At 45.8% G+C, this 10,246-nt stretch overlaps 1 protein-coding gene and 1 long non-coding RNA gene across 2 annotated transcripts; one reads left to right on the forward strand and one right to left on the reverse strand.

Moving 5' to 3' along the window:
• Positions 1 to 1,660: 1,660 nt before the first annotated feature.
• Positions 1,661 to 3,474, reverse strand: LOC144708512 (BOI-related E3 ubiquitin-protein ligase 1-like). The gene is made up of 4 exons (XM_078581883.1): positions 2,810 to 3,474; positions 2,649 to 2,731; positions 2,313 to 2,560; positions 1,661 to 2,227 (listed from the first exon to the last, which is right to left on the reverse strand). The coding sequence occupies exons 1-4, from the start codon at positions 2,854 to 2,856 to the stop codon at positions 1,739 to 1,741; spliced, it is 867 nt and encodes a 288-aa protein (XP_078438009.1). The 5' UTR covers positions 2,857 to 3,474; the 3' UTR covers positions 1,661 to 1,738.
• A 2,979-nt stretch (positions 3,475 to 6,453) lies between these two features.
• LOC144708918 (uncharacterized) lies at positions 6,454 to 9,109 on the forward strand. The gene is made up of 2 exons (XR_013582895.1): positions 6,454 to 8,241; positions 8,336 to 9,109. It is a non-coding gene; the product is annotated as an uncharacterized LOC144708918 (long non-coding RNA).
• The last annotated feature ends 1,137 nt before the right edge of the window (positions 9,110 to 10,246 follow it).

The raw sequence follows: 10,246 nt of genomic DNA on the forward strand, positions 1-10,246 counted from the left end.
CTCCGTCTCTCTCTCTCCCCCTCTCTCTCTCTCTCCCTCTCTCTCTCTTTCTCTCCATCTCTCTCTCTTTCTCTCCGTCTCTCTCTCTCTTTCTCTCCATCTCTCCACCTCTCTCTTTCTCTCCGTCTCTCTCTCTCCATCTCTCCACCTCTCTCTTTCTCTCCGTCTCTCTCTCTCTTTCTCTCCATGTCTCCACCTCTCTCTTTCTCTCCGTCTCTCTCTCTCCATCTCTCCACCTCTCTCTTTCTCTCCGTCTTTTTCTCTCCATCTCTCTCCCTTACTCTCTCTTTCCCTCTATCTATCTATCTCTCTGTCTCCCCCTCTCGCTCCATCTTTACCTCCATCTATCTCTCTTTCTCTCCCTCCCCCTCGCCCCATCTTTCTCTCTCTCTCTCTCCCTCTCGCTCCATCTATCTCTCTTTCTCTCCCTCCCCCTCGCCCCATCTCTCTCTCTCTCTCTCCCTCTCGCTCCATCTATCTCTCTTTCTCTCCCTCCCTCGCCCCATCTTTCTCTCTCTATCTCCATCTCGCTCCATCTATCTCTCTTTCTCTCCCTCCCCCTCGCCCCATCTTTCTCTCTCTCTCTCCCTCTCGCTCCATCTATCTCTATTTCTCTCCCTCCCCCTCGCTCCATCTCTCTCTCTCTCTCCCTCTCGCTTCATCTATCTCTCTTTCTCTCACTCCATCTATCTCTCTTTCCCTCGCTCCATCTTTCTCTCCATCTATTTTTCTTTTTCTCTCTCCCTCTCTGTCCGCCGACTCGCGTGCATAGGACAGTTGCAGATCACGAACCCCCTCAAACGAGACGTCAGCCCGGCCAAGGAGATGCTTCCCACCTGTCTACTGGCGACGGCCTGGCCGCACCACCCATAAAAATTCAAGCCGTCACCGATGCTGACTCCTTCGAACTCCTAACCACTTCCTCCCACCCTTTGATCGCTGCCCCCTCTCTCTCCCATTCTCTCTCTCTCTCCCTCTCTCTCTTCCTCTCCGTTTCTCTCTCTCGTTCTTTCTCTCTCTGGCTCTCTCCCTCTCTCTCTTCCTCTCCGTCTCTCTCTCTTTCTCTCTCTGGCTCTCTCTCTCTCTCGTTCTCTCTCTCGCTCTCTCTCTCGTTCTCTCTTGCTCTCTCTCTCTCTCTCGTTCTCTCTCGTTATCATGCGCTCTCTCTCTCTCTCAATCAATCTATCGCTCTCTCTCTCGCAATCTCTCGCTCTCTCGCAGTCACTCGCTCTTTCTCTCTCTCGGTCTCTCTCGCAGTCTTCGCTCTCTCTCTCGCAATCACTCGCTCGTTCTCTCTCTCTCTCTCTCTCGCTTTTTCGTTCTCTCGTTCTCTCTCGCAATCACTCGCTCTTTCGCTCTCTCGTTCTCTCTCTCTCTGTAGGCTTAAATGGATGGGCTGGGACTGGTCTGAAAAGGGAGGCGAGGGACGGCCCACCGGCCACTGACCATCCATAATTCTCTTCTCTTCATATGTTCCCGCCAAAAACCCGCCGGCCATGGTCCAATGCGTCACGACGACAGCCCAACTGCGCCGCCACGCCACGCCAGGGCCACCCACCCCATCACCACAGCCATCTCCCCCTGCTTCACCAGAACATCTGTCGACACGGGCGATGCTCGCAGTCGCCGATAATGGCGAAATCACCCTCACAAACGAGAGTAAAAAAAAAACCGACCAATAAAGAATTTATACAGGTATTTCGAATTGGAAAATTGGGTGCCCCCATCGTTCCTTCTCTCAGGAGAGAAAAACCTCGAGGCAGGCCGTCCTCGCGCAGAGGCAAACCGGGCAAGCCTCCACCCCCGCGCAATCTTTGCATAGGCAGAGATGCCGGCAAGGGAGTACGAGAACCGCCGCGGTGTTACGCCGGCAGGCCCGGCAGAGTTTAAGCCCATCGCCGCCCTGCCTATCCGGGTCGACGTACCCGGACTCCGCGTCGTCGCCGGCGGCGCCGCCGCTACCGTCGCCGGCGCTGGCGAGGTTCTGTAGTTGGGCCTGCAGCGCCGCCGCCGCGGCCTCCTCGGACCGGGCCTTGGCCTGCCACGCCACCGCCTCGGCCCGCAGCGCCGCCACCCGCCGCTCCAGCTCGGCCTGGCGCCGCGCCGCGCGGCCCATCTCGGCGTCCTTCTCGCGCAGCCGCCGGGCCGCCGCCTGCTCCGCCGCCGCCAGCAGCGTCTGGAACTGGTCTCGCCGGGCTTGCGCCAGCGCCCTCCGCAAATTCTCCGCCTGGGACGCCAAAGATTGGATTTTTAGCCGAGATTATGCCGATAAAAAACGGGTTTTTATCGGAGTTTGGGATTGGAGAACGAACCTGGGTCTGAATTAGCTGGTCGAGTTCGGATTTCTGATTTTTGATCTCGGCGGCGAGGTCAGAGGAGAGGAAGGAGGAGTCTTCGAAGGAGAGGCGGAGACCGGTGGAGACGGCGGCGGGATGCGGCGGCGCCGCAGTCGGCTGAGAGTGCAGCAAGGAAAGGTCTATCAGCGTGGTGACGGGGCCGCTTGCGGCCGCCGGGTGAGCCGCCGCTTCTCTTCCCCTCTTCCTGTTGCCATTCGAGCTTCCTGCCCATCACGAGATTTCAGCGTCTAGAAGAAGATATTGATAGAGAAAGGAGAGTTGTAGAGAGAGAGAGAGGAGGGGAGGGGATACCTCCATGAGAGGAGTGGGAGGGGAAGAAGAGGGGAGGAGGCTCGAGGAAGGCGTAGTCGGGGTTCTTCATCTCCGGGTCGTTTCTGCGGAAATCGGAACAAGGTGAGAGGAGGGAGAGAACGGAGGAGAGAGAAAAAAGGAGAGAGAGAGCGAGAGGGTACCTGTCGAGGAAGAGGAAGTGAGAAGGGTACGGCGCTTGTATGGCCATGGCGGGGGGAGGAAAGTGGGGTAAAGAGAGAAAGAAACGGACGACGACGGAGGAGGAAGGTTGGGCACCCCTAGGGAAGCACCAACATGGCCTCTCTCTCTCTCTCTCTATCTATCTGTGGATATCTATCTATCTCTCTCTCGTCGCGCCTCACGAGCTCCGCCCACGGAACGGCTCTGGCCCTCAGTGCCTTATTTCTATTGCTGTCACTGCAACGTCTCTCTCTCTCTCTCTCTATAACTTTCTCTCTCTACCCATCGCGAAGCGCCCCGCTTTATTTGGGCATCCCCATCGCGCTCCACCCCTCAACCACGGCATCCCAGATGGCCCCCCTCGAGAAAGATGGGCAACTGGGCATCGTAAGAGAGAGAAAATAACTGGCAAGAGAGAGAAAGAGAGGGAGAGCGAAAGAAAGAGAGGTTAGATAGGTAAGACGAATGGGTCCAAACCCGCGCGAGGGAACTTCGCGGAGGAGGCGACAGCAACGAGTCCGTCTCTCTTCTCTCTCTTCTCTCTCTTCTCTCTCTTCTCTCTCTTATCTCTCTTCTCTCTCTTTCTTCTGGTTTTTACTGCTCTGCGTCTCTCCGTCGGCCAGAAATCTCGTGATTAGCCACCCGTTCGAGGTGTCTAAGAAGGCGTCCTCTTTAACGCGGCCTACGCTCCTGCCCCCCCCCCCCCATTAACTAGGGTTTCCTGCTTCACGCACAACCAACTAAAACGAAGACTCTCTCTCTATCTCTCTCTATCTTTCTCTCTCTCCCTCTCTCTCTCTCATCTTGAAACCCAGTAAAGTTGACCAAAATCTAGAAGGGTTTTTTTGGGTCAGCGGAGGCGATCGGCGCAATCTTGGGCATGCTTACGATGACCAGACGAGAGTCGGTCAGATCCAGTTCATACTGTTTATAAACTTTCGAGTTATATAATCTCTCGAGGAAGATAAATAATGTGAATGCAGACAGTACTGCGAGATCCATCGTGTTTACAGACCATATTACCTGTGCCCATTTGCTACGTTGTCTACTTCGCTCCTTCGAATATGAGAGAGAACGATAAAGATTTAGAGAGAGAGATGGCGAGATAGAACGGAAAAGAGTTCCTTGCGTAGTAGCATCGAATCTGTCCAAGAAGACAGGTAGGACGTCGCGCTACCGCCTTTCACACGTACCAAGGTAAGGGGTAAGTTGACCATCATACATGTCTGGCCCTATTATTTTCATGGCCATTATCCAAGGAAAAAATATTCGACTTTGGAAGTTGGATAACCCAGATGAAATGCTCTGGGTAATATTTTTTCCTGGAGTTTTGAGAAAATAATTCGGGAAAAATTGGGTTAAATGCGATTGCAGGAGGTGGGAAGATACAGGCCAAATATGGGAGAGGAGTCCATGCCAATCTGTTAGGTTGTCCCCACGTCCCCGTCTTTGCCTCGTGTTTGTCGTCCCATTAGAAAATCAGAACAAATCCAAAACGATAGATCCACTTTAGGCAAATGCGTTGGGCGCATTCGTACAAAATATGATATCATGAATCTGATTGGACTATACTTGTATGAACGATGACCTTCTGTTTTTGATAGGGAACAATTTAAACACATATGTTGAGTTAAAACCGCACGTCAGCCAATATTGTACAGTACTTGCTGGTTTCCTTTTGAAATCGCGTTCCTGATTTTCAATTGATCATTGTTTCTCATCCTTTTGAATGATGACCTTCTGTTTTTGATAGGGAACAATTTAAACACATATGTTGAGTTAAAACCGCACGTCAGCTCATATTGTTCAGCACTTACTGATTTCCTTTTGAAATCGCGTTCCTGATATTCAAGTAATCATTGTTTCTCATCACAGATAATTATAGGAGATTAGTGAAAACTCGTTAACATAAAATGAAACGCCTTAATACACTCTCTAAGAATGATATCACCCTAATCACACATCTGGGTAGTAATGACTGCGTGATTTATTTTTTGTTTGGAAATTAATGTTGATTCTGCCGTTTTCAACACAACGCTCGTAGGACTTACAAATTTTCCGTCGCACTCTCTCTCTGAGTCCTGCGTTCAGACAATGTTTGCTAGCAAAGTCCTACGGAAGTCACTCCTTCTGAAATACTACAATGACAAAATAACCTCAGGAAAAAGTCACAGCTTTACCGTAATTCAGCTGTCTACTGTGTCGCCGTTATCTGAAAGCGAACTATATTATTTTCCCCCGAAATCTTTAAGATAATTTGGATTTTTATGATAAAGATGATTTGGATGAGATGATTATGAGTTTAGAAACTTACAAATTATGTTTCATTTTCTTGCGTTTTTGTCTTCTAATATTGGTATCAACTATGTCTCTAAGGATAAGGCAAGGCGCAATGTTAAGGATTCGCCTTATTTAGTTATTTAAGGCTGCTGCCAAATATTTGTATGATATTTCTACATTTACGTATTTTGGAAACAAACCAAAGGAAACAAAATTATGTTATTGTTATGACAACATGACATTTTTTGATACCATGTCTCTAATAAAATTATTTTCAACATGCTTACAAGTTTTATAATGAAGTTTTGATTGATTCAAATAATTGTCTATGTATAAATAATATAAGTGGTCTCACATTTCGGATGTTAAGAGAATAAGGGAAAAGTCCATCAATTTTTGGGTAACTTTTGACTATGAGGGTCTTACAGATTAACCAAACTGATATATACAATTGCTATTCTAATTTAACCATAAATTACATGGAAAACCAAATAATTCACTTTGCTAGACATACATTATTATGATTATTTAATCAAATCATAAAATCAAGTTATGTGTGCTACAAAAGTACTTTATTGTACAGATACTTGTAGGAAGTTAGGTCAAATATGACGTTAACATACAGTTCATTGTTTAAAGAAATTCAATAAAATAGGTGAGATAAATTGATTTTTAGTCCATATAACACACAACATATTTTAAACATTATTTCCGTACCCATTCAAAAAGTTTTTATATTTATCCCTTCTTATTATCACAAATCATTCTAAGATTAAAATCACTATATGTACAAACATTTGGAATTATTAATTGTGAGCAAATAAAATAAGTAATATTTTCGAGAGAATATTATAGGTAGGTGATTGAACCATGGTTGGAGAAGATATTGCTTAAAACAGGTACACCTTAGTAATACATTTAGAATACGTTAACTATGCTAATTTTTATTGAGACATAATTGGTCTGATCCAATGCAAACCCTTAGAATTTTGTAAATGAAAGGTATGCTGTCAAGTTTTCATATTTCAAGAAACATCAAGATGTAACCTTACAACAGAAAGAATACCTATTTTGCAGGGCTTTATTGAAAACTTACTTGAATGAACATAACTTGCATCAAAAGTTTGCGCGTCTTAATCGGATTCCGTTTCACATCTATTTTCCCATTATTGATTGCGCAAGTAGATTTTGAACTTAGTGGTTGGTGTATGTGATATCATTAAAAATATAAAATTTGAGATTAGAAGATTCTTTCATTGAATCGATACTTATTAGCATCACCGTGCTGGTCAAAACTCAATCTAGATTTGAAGGGATGAGTTAACATCACGATCCGAAGAGTACATCAAAGTAAATGGGATGTCTTTGCAAATACTGCGTTGTAACCCCGTCCGTCACGTATCTTCCTCCAAAAGAAAATTTAAAACAAAAATAAGCGTACGCATCAGTTTAAGGAAAAATGATAATCTAATTCCACCCACTTTTAATCATCTTTCCCTCAAGCAATAAAAGAGTCGAAACAACTACTGTCAATCGATAATAAACAGCTTTTACATCCTTCCCCCGCAGTTTTTAATGCATTCTGACTAGTTTTGAAGCGGCATCAGAATAAAGCAACGGGAAATTTCTCCAAGGGTGAGAAGTCTTTTATGTTGAATCCAGCGTCGAATAAATTCGCCAGTCTCTCTCTCTCCATCTTCTCTCATTCTATACGCTCTTATCGGGAACCGAACAGAGGCGCAGTAATAGACCGTAAAAATCAGCCTCCCCTTAAACAAGCTGCCACAAAGAAACGTGGCTCTGCGCGGAAAAACGGGCAGTTTCCTCTGCGGGGCAGCTCTGAAGAGCAGGTTTCTCAAATGAACGATGGAACTAATTTATCTTTGGTGACGTGAGAGTCTGTCCCCGAGAGACTGGGGATTGGGCGGCGGGTCACGGGGTCTCGCGCGGCTGAGTACGCGCCGGCTGTAGCGGATGTACCGACTACCGAGTCTGCTGCATTGATGACGGTCAAATACGATATAGACTGCCGTCATACATGCTCGCTCCACCGCAGTCAAACCGTTTTTGGATGATCATCTAGGATACACAAGTTAGGAGAGCTCTTAGGCCAGTTTAGCTACGTCAACTTATCTCTCTCCCCCATGTTCTTCGTACGTCCATGTCACCCATCGGATACAATTCTACCTCCCCATTCATCTTTTAATCTATCTATTTGTCCATCAACCTATCTATTAATCTTTCTATCTACCCATCTTTCTATCTTCTTTAAAAAATCATATGGGTTACTCGTAGATATTCAGTTCGCCCATAATTTTTGGATGTGAAGTGTTATTAATGCATGTATAGAATACAGGTGGTCACTCATCCTAAACTGCATGTATGGAGTTTCCTTCTTATTGAGTTCACTTTTGAATGCACAACGGATAAACCTATGTATCTACCTACCGATTCATATAAATGTGTATCTACTCATCTTTCTGTGTATCTATCCGTATTTCAACCTGTCAATCTGCATATCTCATCTATCAATTTGTCTCTTTCTCTATCCAACAACTATCTATTTATGTGTTGATCTATATTTCTCTCTTTTTTATGTCTAGTCATCTACCTATCTATTCATTCATCCATCGATCCACCCCGATATCTATCTTCCTATCGAACTGTGTATCATTTTGTCGGTCAATTCTTCAGGACCCTCTGAAAATTCTCAACTTACCGATGGGGGCCGCTACCAACTGATCATGTCGTACCAACAGTATCGGCCCGCAATTCACTTTCCCTCGTCCCCACTTTTCCATTTCATCCACCTCTTCTTCGCGACGATTGTTTTTTCTACCGAGGTCCAATCCATTTCCGAAGAAGGCATAGGAAGCGCACACCAAGTGATTTTCTTTCTCTACATCTGGGGAAGTATGACTAGATTATAGCGCAGCAGACTTGGTTCTTTTTCAAAGCCATGTGAAGACAGTGAGCAGACTTGGTCGTCCACCACGTCGCGAGCCACGATTCTAGGGATTCGGTTGTGGTGGATTCCGATTTAATCTACTCCAAAGGCCGCAGAGCAGCAACATAGAACGAAGCGCTAACCTGGAGCGAGGAAGAGAGTCGTACGACTGACGCCGTAGAAAAAGTGTGGTCATCGATCCGCAATGTGAAAAACAACGATGCTTTGATTGGGCCGTTTTCTTTCTTTTGTCTTAATTAATGAGGGCTTCTTCTTTCAGCTTCCCTTCTTTCTCGCACCGGCAGGGGAGGTGGAAAGCGATGCCGGAAATGCCCTGCAAAGGGCCTGTGTGCTTGGCGTCTGTGCGGGTCCGCCGGCCGGCCGTAAGATGGTGCCGGGTGCAGAGCGGTGGGACGCGGACGCTGACGGGCACTGTTGGAGCCTGCAAGATCACGCCAGAGTTTTGATTATAGAATATGGCCATAGTGGTCAGAATCCTCATCCGGCTGTTCCTCTCTCTATATTTCTCTCTCTTCTCTCTCTTTATTTCTCCATCTCCCTCTCTCAATTGGTTTCTCTCTCTCGCTCTTTCTCTTCCGCTCTTTCTCTCTCTCGCACGCTCACACTCTTTTAACCATCTCTCTCTTTCTCGCTCTCTCTCTCTCGCTCGCTCGTTCTCTCTCTCTTGCCCGCTCTCTCTCTCTTATGTTCGCTCTCTCTATCTTTCTCTCTCTCGCTCGCTTGTTCTCTCTCTCTCTCTTTATCCCTATCGCTCGCTCGCTCGCTCGTTCTCTCTCTTGATCGTTCTCTTTCTCTCTCTCTCTCTCGATCTCCCTTGATCTCGCTGTTCCCCTCTCTCTCCAACAGTCCCTTTCATGTGAAAGCGTCTGTACACCAGCCCCTTAAAAAAAACAATTTTCATAGGTGATGTATTAGCCTAAACGCGGGCTTGATTCCTGCACTCTCTATCATCCGCCTCGTTCTGTACACTCTCCTGTCCGTCCTTCATACTATAACTTCTGGAATCTTGCATATTTTTAAGAGTTTTCCTCGATCCGATAAACCCATTCTTATCCTTCATTCCTCTCCATCTTTCCCTCTTACCAATCGCATGTCTCTTTCTTTCCTTTCTCGACGTTATTTCTTGAATTTATCTCCGTTGGCTGGGGTTTTCTCTCAACGTGGATAACCAACCAAGCGTCAAAACTGCACGATCCCTCGTAGCCCACAAGTTCGTCTATCTAGACGAACGTAAGCATGAAAGACGACGATTCTTATAATGGCTGGCGCTCGTGCCCCCACACTTCAACTTGTCCACCGGGGTCTGCGCCGTGTACCATCTGGCTTGCGATGTTTAAAATCCGGACGTATTAATCGACTGAATCGCCAATCTCTTGCCGAATTTTACAGTTACAATTCAACATCATTGCCGCGATGGGAAGAACGTGGGTAGGTCAACCCATAATTTGCTCGCCGTTTGAATAATAAAATAATTATGAATGTTTAAATGTGAATATCGAAATGAAAGCTTCTAAGATTGCAAGCATTGGTATCCCACATGGATGCAATCGCATCATGTTTCTGTAGCGCTCATTGTGTACAAGAAAACAAAATGTGGTGTGAATTGTCGGGTAAGAATATAATCGTCGATGAATAAGCAACCAAATGTGGTGTAGGTTCTTGTTTGATTTGTACATATTGTACCAAACAAATTCAGGACGCAAAGCCATCATGCAAAAACAAATGGAATGGAAAAAGTTGAAAAAAAAGAACCTGTCAACACTTGATACCCAAGCTTGATCTTCTTACCATCAGTCCCAGGCAGAAAATGAGACATGTAAGTTCATGTGATAGAAGCATAAAACATTTTCCTCGAAAGTGCTGGACGCATACTTCAGTTATAACCTCACGTAGACGACCTTTTGGTACTTCCGATAAACTCTCAGGAGACGAAATTTGTTATTCATCTCGACAGTCATCTTTCTGAGATCGGTGGTGAAGCCTCACTCTTTTGAGATGTGAATCCACAAAATAGTATTATTTTGTGGATATATCAAGTAATCTAAAACGAAAATTAAAATATTATCTCTTTTTTAAACAAACTAGTGAAGAGAAGGGTAGTCTCGGTTAACCGCATCTCTCTATGTCATGAAAGATTTCCTGTGAAGAATTGAGAGAAAAAACTCATGAT

Source organism: Wolffia australiana, chromosome 10 (assembly GCF_029677425.1).
Source record: "Wolffia australiana isolate 7733 chromosome 10, ASM2967742v1".
Taxonomy (NCBI): Eukaryota; Viridiplantae; Streptophyta; class Magnoliopsida; order Alismatales; family Araceae; genus Wolffia; species Wolffia australiana.

Excerpts from the sequence above, each read along its gene's own strand:
- LOC144708512 (XM_078581883.1), bottom strand. The coding sequence starts at position 2,856 with ATGGCCATACAAGCGCCGTACCCTTCTCACTTCCTCTTCCTCGACAG. Across the intron at positions 2,732-2,809 it reads CACTTCCTCTTCCTCGACAG|AAACGACCCGGAGATGAAGA; the intron begins GTACCCTCTCGC and ends CGATTTCCGCAG. Across the intron at positions 2,228-2,312 it reads ACCAGCTAATTCAGACCCAG|GCGGAGAATTTGCGGAGGGC; the intron begins GTTCGTTCTCCA and ends TTGGCGTCCCAG.